Genomic DNA, 22,136 nt, shown 5'->3' with positions numbered 1-22,136 from the left:
GAATCTTTTTGGGCTGACCCAGCTCTCTTGTGGCGCTGAAAAGCGATGGTGACACAGTCCTAGTAGTAGGCCCCACTCCTCCAGCTTTAATAGTAAATTTCAGCTACTGCTGATGCGTTAAGAATAGCCTGTGACTCTCACAGTGCTAGAGGGGGGGAAAAAAACAACATTTGTGTAAAAAAGTGTGAGTTCCCATCACAAAGTGCAGCTGAATTATTCAGCCAGTAGGAAAGTACTGGAGCAGCGTGTTAGACTTTGGTCTCAGGTATAAACTGTCTCAGGCCGTGAGAGAACTCAAATTCCCATGGGGCATCAAATAAGATATTCAAAGCTTTAATTTTAGATTTAAAGTGAGTTTCTGCTGCTGGTGTCTGAGCTGAGAAAACCTTTGATGCGCATTGTAACTGGTTGTAAATAGATCAGTAGGTAATAGTCTTTTTATATGATTGCTCATAAACTCTCCTCCCCTCCCACCACACGCCACTGTCAGTATGGAGGTTGCCAAACAAATATAAATTGAGCAAAACAGAAAGAAATTTGGAACCAGAAGCATTTTTTTGTCCTTCATATGAAGTTAGCAGAAGAAATGTATACAACAGTCACATCATGTGCTGCTAGCTTCCTCTAAATTCTCTACAACACGTGTCAAACTCGAGGCCCGTGGGCCAAATCCGGCCCGCCATAGCTTTTTATGTGGCCTTCCAGATCTTAAACTAAACATTGAATTTTCTTAAATAGTATGTCATCAATCAAATTAAATGCAGTTTTTGTGGTTTGATAAAATTTATAGATTGATATAATTTGTTTACTGCCAAATTATATCAATCGATCCCTCCAGTTTTGTGGAAATTCACGGAAAAATCGAAAAATCCTTGCACTTTTTTGCGCTGATACATAATTGGGAGTTTATTGCAGATTTTTGTCAAAAATTATTTTAAAAAATCTACTGAACAGCTGCCTCAGCTTCCAGCAATATCAGATTATAGTCCATGATCTTTACAGTGAGTAATAAAAAGTCGCATTTATCATCATAAATAAGAGCAAATATTGCAAATATTTCCAAATTAGCACCTCAGGCACTTTGAAAAATCACAGAAAGTATGGAGGAACTGAAAAAATGTTCAGCAACATTATTTAATTTAATAAATGTATAGATGTTTAAACAGTTTGTGAGCAAGTTTGATCACAATCGGCCCTTTAAGAGCATTCATACTCCTGATTCATCCCAACACAAAAATGAGTTTGACACCCCTGATCTAAACTATCTCTGATTGGACTACAAGCTGATTAATTAACTTATTTGATTAGGACAGTTCACATTATTCAACATTAAACTGAATTAACTTTTCTTTCACCTGTTCTTGATGTGAAATAAACTCCAATAAATCATGAAGTTTGATTGTTTGTGAGGGATGAGATGTAAAGCAATTTGCATCTTTTGAAAAATATCATAATTTATGTTTCATAGTTTGAAGCTCTCAAAGCTGCAGTACATAACTTTCATTAAAAAATATGTTTTTTAACATATCAGAGCCAGGAGGAGCATCGTAGCACTGTCAATAAACCTCACGAACATGCTGCTAAATGTGATAATAGCAGAGAAACATTGATGGCCATGCAAACTAGCCTTAGCATTAATGGCAGCCTCTGCTAACAAGGAAAAGATGTTTTGTAGCAGAGAGCAAATGGTGGAGAAAAGGTGCCGCACACAGGCTTGATTGACAACACTAAGACCCCCCTCTTGTGTCTGATTGGTTGTTTCTAGCTAGCAGAAGGCAGATGAGCTTGATGTTTATCACACCTTATCTGCCTCATATAATGCCACAACATAGCTACAGTGTCAAAGAATATGTAGGAAAAAAATCATAAAAGTTTCAGCTTCGACCATGACGACATTTAAATGGTGCCCGCTATTAAATTTCAGCTTGGAGCCTGATGCAGGCAGGCATGGGTCGGCTGTGCTCGGCCAGCACTGACAGGGTTAATCACACCCATATGGTGCGCTGAGAGGTTTGGTCCAATGCTGCTGTGGGCCAACAGGAGAGGGAAGGCTGGGTGGGGGCAGAACAGAAGGGAGAGGACAGCGGGGCAGATCACGCTCCCAACACCTGCACCTGGTCACTTTGGGTCCCATTCAGTCACCAGCTCAAGTCCGCTTCTCCGACCCGTGGACCAACATCTCGATCACATCACCGGTGGTTTTAGTGGCCAGAAACTTTTGGAGACTGTGGGACAAGCGTTCAGGGATCTGATGCCATTTTCTCTTTCTTTTCCTTTTATTGTTACGCAGAGGAATGCCTTCGGATAAAAGCGACTGATTCGGCATTGTGGGTTTTTTTTCTCTCCCACGGAACTATCAGACCTTTCGTATTTTTTCAACAGCGCAGATCTGCTGCTGTAAAACGCTGTTTTTTTGGTTTGTTTGTTTTGTTTCTTTTTTTTTTTTCTTTCTTTGCCAGTTCGGTCTCCAAAGGCGCAAAACGCGCGGAATGCCGCGGTAACATCTCGCAAGTTGTGGCTGTTTTCGCAGAAATCAAAGGTAAGGACATTTAACTCAACCCTGGTTTAACTTTTAACTCGCGTTTGGTCACTCCGTGGTGCAGTCTGGTCCTTTAGAAAGCCGGAGTGCGCGTATTTGTCCCGGTTCCTATTTCTGGATGTTGAGTTCACAGGTAAGTGCGCGCTCCTCCGCTTATGAAAGAAGCTGAAAGAAATCCTGTAATTATTTAAAGGGAGGCCATATATTATTACAGCAGAACTTCAATCTGTCCTGCAGCTCCCACCCAGCACAGAAAACCAACAGAACCGCTGTGCAAATATACCACGAAGTCAGTCCAGCACACAGTGGAGCCTCGAGGAGATTTCTATTAGACATTTATAATTAGAAGAAAATGACAAAGAAAATAGAGCGTGAATTTGCACCAAAGTGGTTTAAATTGTACCAAACTATAGACACATGCTTGGTATTCTATCATCTGATTAATTTTAACTTATGACTCATTAAAATATCTATTGTCTTATATATGTGATTGTGCAGGTGCAGCCCCATAAATCAAAATATCTTTAAAAAGTTGATTCATTATTTCAGTTAATAGCTAATTCACTATGTAGGTTTATTACCTTAAATAAACCTACATAGTTTATTTATGTTGCACATAAATAAACTTGTACATTTCACATTTTTATTTCAGTCAACTTTGATTGTGTAAACGTAAAACAAAACAAAAAAAAAAGATCAAATTTTCAAAAAGTTTGACTTAAATGTTACATGAGAGTGGTAAAAACAATTTCAGGAAGTGCTGCATCCATTCTTTTTGGTAGAATGTTTAGTGGAAGGAAAAAGTTTACTAGAAAACATGCACAAACAACGAGGACAGCCACCAGACTCACTGCCAAAGCAGTACTAGCACCTAGTCTAGCGATTATGACATCATAAAAAATCCCCCATGGGAGACACCAAACCCATTAATGAAGATGAGCTAACAGTGGCTACTAAAGCACCCTGGGCTATCATAGCAGCTCAGCAGAGATGTACAACACACTACACCTTACTGATGCCTTAGTCATGCCAAATAATCCCCTTTCAGTCAGCCAACATTTCTTTAAAAACACTCTTTTATAGCCTGTGTTGCATCTAACTCAGCCACAATAATAAAATTAACAGGAATAAATCTCGCTCTGCACTCAACCAACCCATGTAATGTACGATTTTCACATTTTAAATTGAATTACCCAGCTCAATCTGTGATGTCCTAATTGATTGTGATGCACTGGCGCTTCATTTGCTGCGGCTGTAAAACATCTGATGGAGGGAATCAGCGTCAGATTCGCGCCGCGATGCCAGGAAGGTTGTTTAAGGTGCTGCCAGCGTGGCCTCTGTTTCTGATTTTCCATCGTGTTCCAGTCGTTTCGGTTTCGACAGAATGTTCAAAACGTGTTTCTCGGGAACATGTTTTCCAGATTACGTGTTGCTGCCAAATGTTTTGTGAAATCACGCTCCTTTTAAAAAAATTTGTTCTTTTCCAACACCTCCTAATTTCCAAACGACTGCGGATCTCATGAGGTTGGAGAAGAAGCCCAGGGGATGGGTTATAGACCCAAGCAAAGCACACCTTAAGGGAGACAATTTAATGGATGTTATGGACTCAGCTTTTAGTATTCATAATTTATATGGGATCCTCTCCAGCAAAGTGCAAATGCATAATGAATGTCTTGAGTTACGGTCTAACAGTTGGACTAAGTTTCACAACACGCCGTAACTGTCAGGGATTGTTTCAGCCGGGGTTACCTGCTCCTTTGAACTGTCATGGCCTCCACTCATCAGCTTCTGAGAGCGCTTTGTTGAAAGAAAGAGTGAGGGAGAGCCAGAGGGGAATCATTGATTGGCATGTTCATTGTCTTCTCTGTGCAGGTAAAACGTGAGTGAAATACGTGCTGAACTAAGTGCTGTTTGTAGAAGAATTTGTCCGAGATGAAGGCTCGGTGATTTTAATCTCGCGTAATTGCCATACTTCTTGGCCTGGCGGGCTCCGTTTTGCAGTCCTAACACATACCTCACTACATTTACGCTCTAAATAAATAATAGGGCTGTCATATTTTCCAGAGCAGGTGTGAAGATTTGGACGTTATTCTCTGCTGCCTAACTACGCGTCTCGTCTGAGGAGGCTGCAGGCCAGGCGTCTGATCAGAGACATCAGAGGGAGTCCGTCCTTCCCTCTTTTTTTTTTCTGTCTCCCATTTCTCATGGGGCACTCTATAATAACACTCATTTCTCTTTCTTCTTTTGTCCAGATTTAGATCTCTGTGGGCTACCTGCATGACTGTTACCATGACAGCATCTGGAGCCCAGCTCCTCCTGTTGGCCCTGTGTGTTTACAGAGGCTGGGGCCTGCAGCAGTCTGCGCCGCGGGTTCGCCTCTCCTTCAAAGGTGAGCTCATACATATGAAGTAAACTCCTCTGCCTGCAGGTTTTTAAAAAAAATTTTTATAAAGGTTTATTTGTTTGGTTCTTGTCCGGTTAAATCCCTGGAAGACTCGCAAACTTGTTCACACCAGAGGTTTTGCTTCCGTTTTATGAATATGTAAAGAGCGTATTTCCTGCCGCATGTCAAACAGCGGGGCGCTGAAAACAAAAGGTGGATGTTACGTGTGGCTGGTTACACGTTGTGCCCTTCGCCAGAGTTTCTCCCCACACCCTGAAACGCTCACGCACTATGATGTGACCTGTTGGGCTCTTCTTTGTTGCGATGTCGGGTCACAAAAGAGGAAAACGCCTGAAACTTGATCACAGGAGTGAAATGTATCCGTTAAAGGGGACGTATTGTGAAAATTTCACATTTTGTGCATTTTTGTACTTCCATTTCGCTTCAAAAAAGTCACACTGACGTTTTTTTTGGCAATAAGTTAATGTTTTTTTGGTGTCTGGTTATTATCTCCCATGTGACGAGAGCTGCGCTGTTACATAGCAACCCCAATCAAGCCTATTCCGTTACCTAGCAACCCAAGCGGAACACCAGGACATTTGGTCAGCTGGTTTTTCTGTACAATGGCTGCTGGAAAAGACAAGTATTTTGTTGTTGACTACCATCCACAAACCATTTTCAGACTTGTTGATTGTGCAGGATCCTCTACTAATGCTTTTCAAACATGTACAGATATATAATTGTATCTGTTTGCAGCGTTTTTTATGTTTAAGTGTAAACATTAAGTTTGGGGCTGTGGCCCGGAGCACGTTATTGGGATTTAAAGTGACAACACGCCCTAATTCTGCTCAAAATAGGCAGAACTGAGCAAACTAAAATATCAGTATTTGAGAATGATTTTGTGTAAATGGGTTTTCTGTAGCACAGAGTCCTATCCTAACCTGTTCAATGATGGATAATTAAAGCTGAGACGGGGAGAATCATTTTTTTTAAGCCTTTTTTTTTGTGTGCAGGTATTTGGGATTTTCCCCTTGTTCTCGGCTCACCTGCGCTCATTAACTCTTGATGGCAGAGATTTTTTCTAACAAATATGTGGACGACACCTTTGATCAAAACAATGCCAGATGATTACTGTTATTTCTGCCTCCCTGTCATGGTGTCACATCAAGTTGCAGGAAGGGCTCCACGTGTAAGAACACATGCCCGACACCGCATGGACACGAAAATGAGAGGTGTGGATCAGATTTATAACATTCTTGAGTACTTTGATGTACAGCTGATTCAGGAGGCTCTGGTTTCAAAATAAGGTCTAGACAGTGTCTTATCTTGTAGAAGTGCAGAGATTCAGTGATAAAAATGTATGATTTACATTTTAAAAAGCAATCAGAGGCAGATCAGGGGTAATCATGAGATCTGTGGTTGACAGAAACACTGGTGGTGTACGTGCAAGGCTGCTGTGCATTCTTCTGATTTTGTAACTCTGACAACAGCTGTCCACATGCTGCGGATAGCTGCAGAGACAGACCCATCCTAGCCCTGAGAGAGTAATGGCCTTGCTTTTTTATGTGACCTTTCACACTAATCCCTCTCCCGGTAAATAGCTTAGCAGGGTGTTTTTGGAGCTCGGTGCGCACAGTAGTTGATGGATCAATCGCACAAGTTTGGTCTTGAATTTGCTCCTTCTCAGACTCATGTAAACTCCAAAACTGAAGCGTTAAAAGCAACTCAATTTGGGTCGGATTTTTCTAACCCAACTCTGGGACTTATCAGACAACATCAGTGTGTTTTGATTCAACGCCACAGGGAGTTTGACCCAGAATATTGGGTTTGAGGTTCAACCCGTAATGCAAGGTTTCCTCCAGAAAACTTAAGTCTGGCGGTTGGGTGCCAGGACAGTCATTCATCCAGTGGCTTGTCGTGTTCTTGAGTTAAAGTTAAACTTGACTGGAAATCTGAAAATATCACTTAATAATTATTTGTTGTTGAAAGATACACCAACAATAAAGTCTTTAAAAATGCCAAAATAAAAAAAACTTAATTAAAGAAGCAATTCTTAGCCTGGTGGGGCACAAGTAAAGCCTGGTAGCCCGCCAGGCTTATAATACAAATAGGGAAACCTTTTAATTTATACTAACATAAGCAAATGGCAGTAAAAGATGTTCATGGTGTAATAACCAGGCCTGTTGCAACAGGCAATAAACCAATGAATCACATGATAAATTAAAACAAGCTGAATAATTTCCATTTGAATAATTTGTTGTTCTTTTTTTCCTTTTTCTCTTTCTGAGTAATAAAAGTCTTCAGTCTGGTGCTTTGGTCTCTGCTAGCCATTTTTTTGAAGAACGGTTTTGTTTGCAGAGACTTTATGATTAATTTTACTAATTTTGTCTGTTGTTTTGTTTATTTATTTTGGATATTTAAAATGTTTTACAGTTCTAGTATTAAATGTTCATTTGATTTTAATGTTTATTGAACTTTCAGAATGTGTTCTTGCATTATTAAGCCATTACTATTATGTTAGTTGAAAATAGTCAATATTATTGTGTACTGTAATAATTTGTTATTGTAACAGGAATAGTAATAAACCACCATGGCTCCACAGTACAATGGATCCCTATTCGCTGTTTCCTTATTTTTTCTGTGCAACATAACTCCAAACTTTTGGAGGTCTATTGTACATATAACAAAATTTAAAACAGAAAAGATTCAATTATCCCAAATACTGGCTTTGTAAACTACAACTATAACATTTGATTCAAGTCAAAATATAGGATGAACTCCTGCATTAATTTAGTATTAAAGTGATTTTTGTGCAGAACAGCACAACTTTATAGAGAAAATTACAATTAAAAATACATTATTATTCTCCAGGGAAATCAAGTAATTAAAAATTGTATGTGTAGTAATCTTATAGTTTCTGCCACCTTCGAGACGCAGCTCCTCCTCTGAGTCACAGCTTCCCAGCTTCTGCCTTACAGAGCAGCCCTTCTCCACACCTGCCACACTCATCTCCTTCAGACTAGCCAGAAGCAATTAGCAAACACCAGGTGGAACGGCATATCTCAGTGCAACGCTGGTAAAACTTTGTGAAAGAGTTAAAAGAGGAGTGATGTTGAGATGACTTCCTGAAAGCGGAGTTTCAGAAACAGCAGAAATTTTGAAAGAGGCAAAGACCCAATTTGAAGGTGTTAAATTACCAAGTAAAATTTCTTTTAAGTCATAATTGATATCTAAAAAATTTTTAGAGAAACTGAAGTTTACATAGTTATTTGATTGTGATCGGTTTCATTTGGACAATATGTTTGTTAATAAAAGATAACAAAAATATTTATTTTCTTGTAAGAGTATGTAAATTGGAAGTGAGATTTACAAAATCCGCTTGAGCATCTGTCTCTCAAAATATCTGTGCACATTTTGAGGGCAACAAACCCAAATACTTGTCACATTTTTAGCAAAAGACATAACCTTTTAGCCTTTTAGTTGCTTCTTTCAAATATAAAATGTCTTAAAGATTTACAGATCCAAAACAAGAAACAAATTTATCTTTGTTTTTTAAAACATTGAATGTTCAGCTTGTTGCTGAGCAGGTAAAAATAAAAATAAAAAAAATTAAAAAGACAGTTCAGTTATGTTTGCATTTTCAGTAACATTTTTTGTTGTTTGCCCACCAGTGATTTCAGCCTGACTGGGAAAAAGTTTGGACACCATTGGTTTAAAAAAGTAATCAATTTTGACTTTGTGACTCATTTGTTGGTCAAAATGTTGAACGTAGCTAAGACTAGGCTCAGCTAGCTAATTAGCAAGAAAAAAAACACTAATTATTTGAACAGTGGAGCAGAAGGTACTCACGCTGTAGTGGGTTTGAACTCCGTCCCTTTCAGTCACTTTGCGATTGGTTCAGAGTCCTTTGACTTAGACTGTACAAGTTCCTATTACCACAAACCAACCCAATGACATTAATTCTATTACTCAGCATAAATAACTTTGTGACAAAGGTTTGTTCCGCCCAGTCATCAACATACGTTCTCAGATCGCCATTAGCGTCGCCCTATGGCAAGCCGTTTTAACATAAATTCGGTTTTGCCAGCCTTACATTCCAAATATCTCAAATTGTTTTATGACTAGACGTTTTAATTTAAGATATCTCTGCCTCAGTTGTCATAAACCATCCTAGCTTGCAATTTTTAAAGTCATTTTCCTGGTTCAAATTTTCTAAACAGAGGGAATCACATGATGGCATAATGTGTAGTGTGTATTTTTGGTCACAGATAACTTATTTCAATTTTCTCAGTGTTATGATTATTTTATTTTGTATACCTTGTTAGGAGTTTACTTGAATTAGAAGCAATTATTTAGTGTGTTTTTTTCATGTCTGAGATAAAATAATAATAATAATAATAATTAATTACAATTCATGAAACCTCTCCACCATTTCTTTTATTTAAACTACTGGAAGAGGATAGGCTAAATCTGATCAGGTTTCTGTACGAAAGTGGAATCTTTTAAATAATGATCTGGTCTCTTACTTTAGTAAAATTTCTCGATATTCTACTAAAGTGAATGAAGAACACGTTTGTTTTAACTGAAATTGCAGTTTTAGTGAAAGATTCTGTACTTTTATATTGAAAGAAACTGATTTGGAAACATGTTTATTTGGCCTGATTTTTGCTATTTTGTAATTATTTTATTTACAAAAATCATTTTGTTCTTAAAAACACCAACATTTCCACATTATTTCATATTTTGGTCTGCCTGATTATGTTATTTTTAAATATGAAATATTGATAATTTGATCAGTTGGGTTTCATTTTCACCAAATACTTTTGACTCTTGAGTCATTTCTTGGATGGTTACTTGAGTACAAATATCTTAAAGAAGTGCTTCTATCACTTGATTAAAACTTTTGGATAGTTTACTCACCTCTGACGATTTTGTTGACAGGATTTGACAAAATCTAATATTTATTGCTGGTTTTATAATTGGCATTATGTTTTTATGACGTAAAGCACTTTGAACTTCCTTGTTGCTGAAATGTGCTATACAAATAAGCTTGTCTTGACTTGACTTCTCTTACTTAACACATTGAGTCGCAACGTTTGACCCAATATTTGCTTGGTCTGTCCTACATTTGGGTTGAGAAATGACTTTGCAGATTCTGTGTGCACTGAGCTCTCACAGTCAGCCGCTTGTTAAAGGTTTTAGATCGACTCTCAGGTTTTAGTCATAAAGCGGACCCTTCCCCCTAGAACAGGGCAAAACCCAGAGAGGTTAGGATTTAGTCCCCAACTGTTTTCTGCTACTCCCAGGATTCATTGTTCATTGTTTGTGACAGCGAGCCCCTTTGTTCCTCCAGGCGCCTGTGGAGGAGGTTTCGGGGCATGTGACTCTTCTGAGCGAGCGTGCCGGACTGAGTGACACTCTGAGGCCACATGTGGTCTGTAGAGGACAAGGACTTCATGTTGATTTTCAGGAAGTTGGGTCAATTAAGGAGATTTCAAAGGAATTAACTGAAGCTCTCTTGATTTGTTGGTTCTGCGTTGCTCGAAAGCAGAATGTGAAAGCTGTGTAACGTGAGCCATGTTTTAGACTCTCGTACCCTCGCTGTGCTGTCACCAGGCGGTTCATACAGGAGATGGGTCTGGGACTAAGTGGTTCTGGTTATTATAGTGACTCAGTGACAATACGCGGTAACCTGAGCGTTCATAGTAGGCCCCATACTGGACTTCCCAGTATGTCCTTCCCAGTGTTTCCCCTATCGATGTCAGAATGTTGTCAGACGATAAGTGTTTGCTGAATGTTTACCAGATGATGGCAGGACATTGTTTGCTATTTTTGGCGAACAGAGACGAGTACAGGGGTGCGGCGTTGCTGCATTTAGCCCGTTCGGTGAATCCACCATGACCGTGTTGGAGCTCGGCCATTGGGACTTGTTATCCTGTGGGAACGGAGCCGGACTCTGAGACTCCGTCCCGCTTCGACCGGAGATCCGACTGCGAGGCTTATTTTAGTGGCACCTCCACTGCATCCTGTTAACGCGGGCCTCAAAAGGAAGATGGCAGGCTCTTTGATGTAAATAAAGATTGCGCTTCCTCTTGAGTCCCTGTAAGCCTGCTTCTGAGGGTCTCTGAGAACATTTGTCATTGTTTAAGCCTGCTGTCTTTAACACGCCTCCGTCGTGTCAGAGGGAGCACATATGGTGGCCAATATTTCAGACATACCACAAATGTGTGTGTGGGTGTGTGTTGGGGTGCTTTCCATGACTTTAATCTCTTGCAGTGAATTAGGGAGTTGTTAAAGGAAACCTATTCTGTTTTCTTTCAGACAAGTTAGTTTTATGGTCTATACAAAACATGTTCATTGCAGTTTTGGCACAAAATCATTCTGAGGATGAGATTTTCTGTCAGTTCTGTCTATTTTGAAATGCTTTCAGAAAGGCTCCTGTCACTTTTATGAAAATTATTTTTTGCTGGCCATACGTCCATCATCTAACCTCAAAATATGTATCTTTTCCAACAGCCATTGTACCAACTATAATGAGAACCAAACAGAAGAAAGTTTTAAAAAAGTTGCTGAAAACCCTTCCAGGAGCAATTTACCTATTATAATAGTTTAATTATTGTATATAATATGAAATGATCAACATTTTGTATAAATTGTAATACATTTTCATTGCTGGTTATGTTACATTTGAATGATTTCTACTGCATAATGTGCGTTTTAACAACGGACCACAATGGGTCCTGTTTTGAACTGCTTTCAGAATGAGCCATTTTGGAGTTCTTCTACTTTTATGCAAATAAGCTGTTGCTGGCCACTTGTCTTTGCCAACAGCCATTGTACCAACTATAATTGAAGCCAAACAGAAGAAAGTTTTTAAAAAGTACCTGAAAGGCGCTTTGGGAGCAGAGTGCCTGTAACTGGGTTGTTTAATTCATCAACATTTTGTATAAACTGTAATTCATTTTCATTGCTGTGTTTGAATGATTTCTACTGTCTGATGTGCGTTTTAATAATGGACATCAAGAAGAGTAGCTGTGCATTAATAAATAATAAATAAATAAACAACATGGCAATAAAATCAATTGACCAGTTGCTAGGTGAGGGACTGGGATCGGTTGGGGTTGCTAGGCAACGAGACAGTGCTTGCAGATTATAACTTCAGATTTTTTAATTTATTTATTTTTTATTTAGCGTTTCTTGAACCAGTAGAGACCCAAACGGAAGCATTGAAATGTGCAAAAAAATGAAGTTTTGCATAAAAACTCTGCATGAGTCCATCAGTTGGGGTTGCTGGGCAACAGGGTCAGTTGGGGTTGCTGGGCAACGAGGTCAGTTGGGGTTGCTGGGCAACGGGGTCAGTTGGGGTTGCTGGGCAACGGGGCAGCGCTCGCAGATTGTGACTCAGGATTTTGAAGCGACTAATTTTCTATACACCAAAACTCATGAACTTATTTCCAGAAAATGTTTGATTTTTTTTGTTTTGTTTTTAAATTTAGCCCTCAGTTCTTTCTGGAACCAGAAGAGATCCAAATGGAGGCACAAAAAATGAAGTTTTGCATAATCGTCTCCCTTTAAAAGTTCAATCAGAGCTTTTAGGAGAACAAAAAAAAAAAAAAAAAGAGAGAGAGAAACACTTTCCACTGCTGCAAGTCTTAACAGGTTACGCTCTGCTGAACACAGACCTGATCTTAAGAATTAGCTGCGAGTTCAACTGACCATGTTTCCTAAGGGAGCCACACGGTTTTTCCTCCAACTCCACAAGGCGTGCACTGCTGTAAACCCAATCAGACACCAGAGCACATAAAATATTGAGATCTTAAAAGCGAATATGCTTTTTCAAAACGCTCAATGTTGAGTCATATTTAATAAGTGACACACATTTTCCAAAAATAAAAAAAAATTTGAGTGTGTTGTTTCAGGGACCATAAGTTCATCCAAGTTGGTAATGAAAATATGTTAGAGGCATAAGGGGAATAGCATGAGTGCTCTGCCTCCAGCCCAAGTCCTTTTTTTTTTAAACATTACTGTAACATTTTCCACACAGAACTCATGGACACAAAAGCAGCGCGACCCTTCAGTTTTTCCTTCAACACCAGCGACTACAGAATCCTCCTCATGGATCAGGACCAGGGCCGCCTCTACCTGGGCAGTCGGGAGTACCTGGTTGCTCTGGACATGCACAATGTCAACAAAGAACCGCTTATAGTGCGTTCAAGCTCTCTTCTCAAATCCACTCTGCTATTTGCCATGTGGTCCTAAATCTCTGAGTGGTGCACTGATCCCAATTTGTGGTGTTTTTTTTTTTTTTTCTTTAATGCAGATCCACTGGCCAGCATCTGCAAAGAGAAAGGGAGAATGCCAGATGACAGGAAAGGGTAGACAGGTGGGATCTTGTGCTCATATAAAAATTAATCCTTCTTTCCAGATGCTGCAGCATTGTTGGAATTCCATTTATCTTGCTCCTCTTCGTCCAGGGCGAATGTGCCAACTTTGTGAGGTTGATTGAGCCGTGGAACCGCACCCACCTCTACACCTGCGGCACAGGGGCGTACCAACCCATCTGCACATTCATCAACCGAGGCTGGAGGGCAGAGGTGAACACGGCGTTTACAGATCCCCAAGTGGGATTTACAGCAAAACGCCCCAAGCAGCGCAGACCTGGAGAGCTTTGTCCTGCTAAATATTTCAGGACGGCAAACTGGGACACTGATTTGTTTATGATTTTCCTTATGCTCTATTTTTATGCACACTCTCTCTCTGATCTGCCTCTGCAGGACTACCTGTTTAGACTGGTGTCTGGTTATATGGATTCAGGGAAGGGAAAATGTTCCTACGATCCCAAGCAGGAGAATGTTGCAGTTTTGATCAGTAAGAAAAATGCCTGAAAATCACACTGCAGCCTGACGTGACCCAATTACGATTTTTATTTATCAAAACAGATTTTTTTGACATATCTTATGATTTTAAAGTTGTTGTCTGACCGGAGAAGCACATTAACTACTTAATCCTCGTTATAATCCTTCATGGTTGTTGTTTTACCTCCCGCTTGGGTGCATCGGGGCGCAGAGTAGTGACGTTTGTCGAGCGTCAGTGACGTTCAGGTCGGATGGATGTGACCTGGCCGTTAGGTCACGTTCGAATCGGATGCGTATCGGATATCTAAGCGGCCTCGGTCGCACTTGAAAAAAATCCAAGCTGTGTTGTTCAGATTGTCATGAAAAGATCAGATACAGTTCAGATACGTCAAAAAACTCAAAACAAAATTGTGTCACTTCGGGCTGCGTTAGACGCAAAAAAAAAAAACGCACCCAAGCTGGTCAGTAAATGGTGGAATCTTTCTGTGTCTCTACAGACGGAAACCTGTACGCAGGTGTACATATTGACTTTATGAGCACAGACGCTGCTTTATTTAGGACCATGGGAGGGAGGACAGCAATCAGGACGGAGCAGTATGATTCCAGGTGGCTCAACGGTGAGTAAGTGTGGGTATGAAGAAGTAAAACGCCAATGATTACACGGTCTAGATCCTCTCATTTCATTTTGACAACCACTCGTTTCAATCCTCTTTCTGCTTTTATCCTCCAGAGCCGGTGTTTATCCAGATCCAGCAGATCCCTGACAGTGCAGAAAAGAATGATGACAAGCTTTACTTCTTTTTCCGGGAGAAGAGTCTAGACACCAGTGGTGGGGCGAGCCCCACGGTTTTAGCCCGGGTGGGGAGAGTGTGTCTGGTAAGCAGAACCACGCGACCAACCAAATGACTCCATGAACATTTTCACATCTTTTCATTCTACAACCACAAATCTCTGGTGTTTTATTTGCTGGAGGGACATCCAGTAATGCATAAATGTGATGTAGAAGTTTTCAATGTTTCTTTTATAATAACGATCTTTAAAAGTCACTTCCTGAGCAAATAGAGCGTGAATATTAAGGTCTTGATCAAAACAATCCACCTCTACCAACAAAGTTCTGTTAAGTAGCTGTTCCGCCAAGATTTTGTGATTGTTTTATTTATTTTTTTTTGCAATCAAATTATAGGTATTTAGAAAGGAATTTTTATATTTGCTCTAACGTATGATGTTAAATGTGACTTTTTATTACTCGGCGTATCAATTGAGGAGTACAACTTAACCTCAAGTAAGGCTGAGGCAGCAGTCGCCTAAACTCAATGTTTTTGATCGATTTTGATAAGAAATTAGCAGTAAAATCACAAAATAATGTGGAGATTTGTTGATTTTGAGTGAATTTCCAGATTTGTGAAAAACTGGAAGAACATATTGATGTAATTTGGAGTCTAAAGGGCAAAATGAACTACCAGTAATATACAAAATTAACATTTTGCATATGATTGTACTTCTATTTGGGTCTCGCCTGCTTTTAAAAACAGTCCAAGCATTTAAATCAACCACCTAAACATTTTGTGGCTATAAGTTGATGGGCTTTTTTGTGTTGTTTCAAAACGTCTTGATTGTTGAAGCTGTATGCGCTGTACAATGGCTGCTGGAAAAGACGAGCAGCCAAAAAACAATAAAGCGCTTTATTGTTGGTTGTGCAGAAGGCTCCACTTCCGCTTTTCAAACATGTACTGTTGTATTATTGCGTATCTGTTTGAAGCCATTTTCACATGCAAGTGTAAACATAGAGTTGGGTGGGGTGGCCAGCAGCTTATTAAAATTTAAAGTGACAAGAGGCCATAAAAACAGCTCATTCGGAAAGGAGCATTAAAATCTCATTATCTAAGATTGATTTTGTACAAAAAATGTAATGAACATGTTTTGTAAAGCCTATTCTAACCTGCATACTATGTCACCTTTCGCCATGTCTTTATATTTATCTGGCAGAATGATGAAGGTGGACAGAAATCCCTGGTGAACCGCTGGACGACATTCCTGAAGGCGCGTCTTGTCTGCTCAGTTATAGGAGACGACGGAGTCGAGACGTCGTTTGATGAACTACGTAAGAGAAAATGGTCTCCAATCTGTGTCAGCGGCATCTGTTTGACTGTGATCTTAATGAAATGCATGTCATTGTTTTTCCAGGAGACGTGTTCATTCAACCAACACAGGATGAAAGAAACCCCATGGTGTACGCTCTGTTCACCACAGCCGGGTGAGTCATTTTCTGGAATCCAGGTTCACAAATTCATAGTAATTTCTTTGTTTTATCAACACATTTTTGTGGCTAATTTATTCTCTAATTTCATGGGTTGGGTTTGGCACCTTTCTTTTAATAAGGTTGTTTGTTTTTGCTGAAGCTCTGTGTTTAAGGGCTCAGCAGTTTGCGTATACTCGATGGCTGACGTCCGCAACGTCTTCAATGGGCCGTTTGCCCACAAGCACGGCCACAACTACCAGTGGACAGAATACACTGGGAAGATTCCCTATCCACGGCCTGGAACAGTAAGTTTCACTCTCATTTTCTTCACAGAGAAATACGACAAGGAGGAGCAAAAGCAATTAAGTTTCTATGCACCACAAATCTGGAACAAACTTCCAGATAATTGCCAAAATATTGAGTGCCTCTAAATCTAGCCTAAAAACCCACTGACTTAGAGTTGCGGTTGAAACATAATCAATGAAATATCAATTAATAACTTGATGTGTAATAATTGAACTGTGTGTTCTATGACTTTGTATTTTTGCGTTTTTATGATGTAAAGCACTTTGAAATGCCTGAAATTTTCTATACACATAATTTATTGGTTGATTGATCCATAAGGTCAATCAACCTTATGGAAGTATGACACAAACACACTAGTGTCATACTTCAAAAACACTAACACACTATTTGTCAAAAGTAGATTATTAAAATTCATTGACAAAGTAAAACTATTGACAGCTTTAATTCTTTACAAACCCAAAATATTTACCAAAAAACATTCAAAATTTGTCTAAGGGGGAAATTTATCAGTTAAGGGGAGAATTAAATTTTCTGAATTTAAAATTCAGATCTAGAATGTTTGTATATCAATAAGTGGAGTCAAATTTGAACATTGTTCAATTTTAAAGTGTCCAAATTATCATTTAAACTTATGATTATTACTGGATGCACTATGTCAGGGTTTCCCCCAGTGTATTATAAGCCTGACTGGCCACCAGGCTTTACTTTTGCCCCCAACTGGCTAAGCACTGCTTATGTATTGAAGCAGTTTTTTTTTTAATGTTTGCATTTTTCAAGACTTCATAGTTGGTGCTCAGGTATTGATTGTCCAATCTTTTAATAAAATATAATTATTTGAAGTGATATTTTCAAATTTCTTGTCAATTTTAAACATTTTTGAACTCAAAAACATGACGGGCCGCTGGATGAATGACTTAGCATGTTTTCTAGTAATATAACATTATTAGTCGATTATTGATGTTGGTGTTGTTTTTAACCCTACCTTTGTTTTATCATCCACTGTAATTAAAATGGGTTAAGTATTAAATACAAGTTAAGTAAAAGTATAATGTATATGTAATAAATGTAACATTTAAGGAGGAGAAGTATTGATAAGTTTGCACTTCCATCCTTTCTCTTGGATATTTAAAATACAAGTTTTGTAATTATGTTTCATGCTGTAAGTGTTTTTGTACATATTCAACATGATTCTGGTGTAATCAAACCTTCTTTCCTCCCTCTTGCATCCAGTGTCCAGGAGGAACCTTCACTCCAGGCATCCAGTCGTCCAAGAACTTCTCGGATGAAGCTGTGAATTTCATCCGCTCACATCCCCTCATGTTTCATTCAGTGTATCCCATCCACCGCCGCCCCCTGGTGGTGAAAACCGGCGTGGACTACCGGTACACGGCCCTTGTGGTTGACCAGGTGGACGCAGTGGATGGGCGCTATGAGGTCCTATTTCTAGGCACAGGTGAAATAGCAGTAGGACAGACGGTTGTAATACATTTTCATTGAGAAATGTTAATATTCAATAATATTAATGTCGCTTTTAGACCGAGGCACAGTGCAAAAAGTCATCGTTTTACCCAAAGACCCAACAACCATGGAGGAACTGACTCTAGAAGAGGTTGAGGTTTTTCGGGTATGTCTCCGTTTCATCTCTGTGTTCATTCAATGACAGTAACCACAGAAGTTTATGTATTTTTCTTCATTAAATTTCAGACCAGAGTTCCTGTTAAAACAATGAAGATTTCTTCAAAAAGAGTAAGCTTTTTTTTATTCTTCATACTGGAGACACTGCAGGTTCTCACAAAAGTATTTGTACCGCTTGAATTTCCCAGACGTTGTTACAGTCTTTGAAAACGCGCTCTTCTTGGTAACACATGGTGGTGGCAGCATGAGGCTGTGGGGATTCTTCAGAGACAAAAAATCTGGTTAGAGTTAATGACAAGTAACTAAATGAAGAACTATCCTGGAAGAAAACCAGCTTGGTTTTCAATGGACTGGAGCAGAGACTTTTCTTTCCATCAAGATAACAACCGTAAACATAAAATCGGAGCCATTATATAATGTTTTTTAAAAAAAAATTATATAACCACATTTGTGACATTGAGACATTGAGGTTTGCTGTTGAGATGTGTCAAAAATGTTTTGCTCTATATATTAAAATGTTCAGAAGGTATGAATACTTTCACTACGACCTTTGTTTACATCCATCTACTGCCTTTTTGAGTAGACCTCGTTTTTGTTTGTGTTGCTTCAGCAACAGCTGTACGTGTCATCGGACGCGGGGCTGACGCAGGTGTCACTGCACCGCTGCGGCGTGTACGGCAGGGCCTGCTCCGACTGCTGCCTGGCCCGGGACCCCTACTGCGCTTGGGATGGAGAGAGCTGCTCCGCCTTCACCCCTTCTACCAAAAGGTTTCGCTCACCTCGTATTATCACTGTGCAGTTCTGTTGGGTTTACTGAAGCACACCTGACAGTCTGAGAGACTCGGCTCCACTGGGGAGCAAAGTCACGACATTTGTTACATTTCCCAGTGCCGTGCGATTCACTTTCACACGGCACTGGGTCAAAAGAACCAAACTCTTTGAAAAACCTGTTCCCCACTTCAAAAACACAAAATTACTTCTGGTCTAGTTCCTTAGCAAATATCTTTGCACACTTGAAATAAGACAAACTAGCTGGTTTTCAGTAAATAATACTTAATATTGATAGAAATGGAGTTGCTCTTTTGGCAGGTAAATTAACTTATAACATGGGAAATATACCTTGTTATAAGTTAAATAATCTGCCAATGGACCAAGTGCTTTTTCATCAATTCTAAGGAATTATTTACTTAAAACAGTCTCTAGGTATTGCTAAAAAAAGAAATAACTGTAAGGTAGTTTTGTCTTATTTCAAGTTTACTAAAATAGTTGCACTAGAAACTAGACCAGAAGTACTTGGTGAAATTTGGTGTTTTTGCAGCACCTCCAACTCTTCCCTCTCCTCACCTGTGGTGGCGCCACACCAAGAACCACTGAAGGGAACAAGACAAAAAAACTCAGACGAAGACAAGAGTTGAACTTCTTTCTTGACGAAATGTAAAGAAAATGGAGTGACGTTAGATTTTAGCGGTTTGGCTTTGGTTTATGTATAAGACGAGTTATTTCTCCCACTCGCCATAGACTCCCAGCTTGTGTTTAAGTTGTATTACCCAGAATCCCCTGCGCTATACCCCGCTTCCTGCTTCTGGAGTGGCCTCCGGTCCACTTGGCGTTTATATATACTTGGAGTTCACTTCCACAGAACTGATATTTAGGTTTGTAGGTGGACCAGTTAACTTTTTTGATCTGAATCAGTTTGATTACAACACTTCCCCAAACAAACGAGCGTTTGAGTAAAGTGGACTGAAAAGGACTGGTGTGAATGAATCCTTAAACTCTAATACTTGTTTTAGGAGGAGCAGAAGACAGGATGTAAAGCACGGTGATCCACTGAGACAGTGCAGGGGCTTTAATGCCAAAGGTAAGATGGAGGTTTTAATTGTTAAATATCATGAATATTTTGTTGTTTTTATTTTAAGCAGTTTTGTTTTCTGTTTACTTGTGCAGTGGAGAAACGTTTGAGAGAGACGGTGCAGTTTGGGGTGGAGGGCAGCAGCACCTTCTTGGAGTGTCAGCCTCGCTCCCCTCAGGCCACAGTCAAGTGGCTTTACCAGAGGGAGGGAAAGAGGAAAGTGGTGAGGAAGTAAAATTTGTTCATTGCAACTTTAATAAGAAAAGACAAATAAAAATATAGAGGTTGAAGTTTGGCTGAAGTCTCAATTCAGTAATTCAAGTCTGAACCTCCTATCTTGTGTTCTTGCATAAAACCCTGTTACCAATGTTGACAAGAATAACCGCTGTTCCCCAAAAATAATGATACAACATTTTACTATTTTATACTGTACAAATTGTACTTATTCCAACCACTTACTGTTGTGAGAAAAGAAAAACCCTCCAGCTACAGATTTTAACTTCCCGGTTCAGTTATGCTGCAGCTCCTTTCTATTGATTTGGGTTTCATGTGACTCACTGAAATTGCTAATGGTTGTCAAAGAATTAAAAAAAACAAAAGAAAAAATGTTTGACATGCAAACCCGATTTTTTGTAATACGACCTGTATCTAATCTTTACATGACCGTCTGAACAACAGAAGATTTTTTTGGTTTGTTTTTTCGAATGCGACCTGGTTGCTCTTTCCAAATATGACCTGAATCTTAACGGTCAGGTCGCGTTTAGCCGAAAGAACGTCATTGATACTCGACAAATGTCACTATTCTGTGTCGCATTACGCGAAAGCGGGAAGTAAAACAACAACCATGGGAGGCTGTAATAAGGATTAAGTTGTTAATCTGCTGACTCCAGTTGGACAGCAACTTTAAAATTGTCAGATATGCTGCACTGTTAGCATCCATGGTTACTGCAAACACTTCTTCTTCTTTTTTTATGGTGGTTGCCAAAACACTGAGCACGCTCACTGCGCTGCTGGTGCTTTGTTGCATCAATTGTTAGTTCTTAGTTATTAGAAGGATAGAAATCTAAACTTGTTGCTCATTCTTTAACCTGTAGCTGAATCGTGTTGGAGGAGTTCTGAAGACCAACCAGGGAATCCTCCTGAAGTTTCTCAACCAATCAGATGCGGGGCTCTACCACTGCCTCGCCACCGAGAACAACTTCAAGCACACCGTGGCCCGCGTGGCTTTGCGCATCCTGGATCGGGACATCGTTTTGGCGCTGACCGCTCAGGACGAGGACGAGGAGCCAAAAACCCGCCAAGCAGGGGCGTACCCTCAGTCGTCCGTCGCCTCCACGCCTTTCCCACCTGAGATCAGACTGATTAACCAGTACTGCCAGTCCTACTGGGACCAAGTCAACCCCAAACAGCAGCAGCAGCAGCGGAAGCGCACGAACCGCAGGCACACAGAAAGTCAAGACCAAGGTCTCGGTTAGGCGGCGGGACGGTCCAACACCGGTCTGTCTGGACTTTATGCTGGACGTTTTAATTCGACACTCGTTTGGGTGTCACTTCCACTCATTTGGGGTGGGTGACGCTATTATTGTTTTATCATTAAAGTGTTGTTGGTTTTGCAAGTTTCAACCCAGTAAATCCATATTAAATATAGTTTACACTACTGATGACCACATTCTACATGATGCCATAGTTACCAAACAGCAGCTTTATTACAGTGTATAATAATGTTACTGTTCTTAAAAAAATAAAATAAAAGAACTGTTCAGTGGAACAAAGCACACATTTCACATAAACTTGGTGTTCTTTGCAAAAAAAAAAAGGCTGAATGCAATAATGCAAATGATAAGCCTATAGTTACACAGGTATGCTTTCCTTTAAGTATCTCCGAACAGAAGTGTAATATATTAATTGTGAATATAATATTAACGGTCATGACCTGTTGTTTCGGTTTCCCTGTATGGTATGATGTTGATATAAATGCATATTTTTGCATGCATACTGTCGTTGCTCGTTGTACATTTCATGGTTGCTCTCTCGTTGTGTTCTGATGTTGGTGAGTCGTAATGTTAAGCTAATTCCATTGGATGTTGATATTTACTGCCCTCCCATTACTGTCCTGTGCTTTTGGTGACCTGCAGTATGTGAGTAGTGAAGTTCTGTGTAGCGTACAGTGTTCTTCTTCCAGTTATGCACTTTGTTGTTGGTGGCATTCATGGGAAATGGGGATCTTTGCACAGATGTATGACAAGAACTGATTTTTTTTTTTTTTAATGTACAGTATACGATAAAAATGGGAGCGAACCTGGATCGATGTAGTATTGCTTGTTATTCTG

General features: G+C 39.7%; 2 protein-coding genes across 3 annotated transcripts in view; one reads left to right on the top strand and one right to left on the bottom strand.

Moving 5' to 3' along the window:
- Positions 1-8,861, bottom strand: part of si:ch211-167b20.8 (protein phosphatase 1 regulatory subunit 3A) — a 36,424-nt gene extending 27,563 nt beyond the window's left edge. Inside the window, exon 1 of the mRNA XM_055045941.1 lies at positions 8,772-8,861. The gene's annotated coding sequence lies outside the window, so the exon portion shown is untranslated. The remainder of the gene's footprint in view (positions 1-8,771) is intronic.
- On the top strand, positions 2,006-22,110 carry sema3gb (sema domain, immunoglobulin domain (Ig), short basic domain, secreted, (semaphorin) 3Gb). 2 transcript variants are annotated; one of them, XM_055045911.1, is made up of 18 exons: positions 2,019-2,539; positions 4,792-4,928; positions 12,967-13,127; positions 13,243-13,305; positions 13,397-13,516; positions 13,697-13,790; positions 14,275-14,394; positions 14,508-14,653; positions 15,764-15,878; positions 15,962-16,031; positions 16,177-16,321; positions 17,553-17,775; positions 17,858-17,946; positions 18,027-18,068; positions 18,568-18,725; positions 19,748-19,815; positions 19,902-20,029; positions 20,901-22,110. In XM_055045911.1, exons 2-18 carry the CDS (start codon positions 4,817-4,819, stop codon positions 21,279-21,281), a joined length of 2,235 nt encoding a protein of 744 aa, XP_054901886.1. In that variant the 5' UTR covers positions 2,019-2,539; positions 4,792-4,816; the 3' UTR covers positions 21,282-22,110. The 2 variants fall into 2 exon arrangements, with proteins under 2 accessions (XP_054901885.1, XP_054901886.1); XM_055045910.1 differs by having other exon boundaries at positions 2,006-2,539; positions 13,397-13,790.
- Positions 22,111-22,136: the final 26 nt, after the last annotated feature.

The sequence above is a fragment of the Poeciliopsis prolifica genome, unplaced genomic scaffold (genome assembly GCF_027474105.1).
Source record: "Poeciliopsis prolifica strain line A6 unplaced genomic scaffold, Auburn_PproV2 SCAFFOLD023, whole genome shotgun sequence".
Taxonomy (NCBI): domain Eukaryota; kingdom Metazoa; phylum Chordata; class Actinopteri; order Cyprinodontiformes; family Poeciliidae; genus Poeciliopsis; species Poeciliopsis prolifica.
The sequence above is the reverse complement of the archived record's forward strand: the minus strand, read 5'-3'. Positions and strand labels throughout refer to the sequence as shown.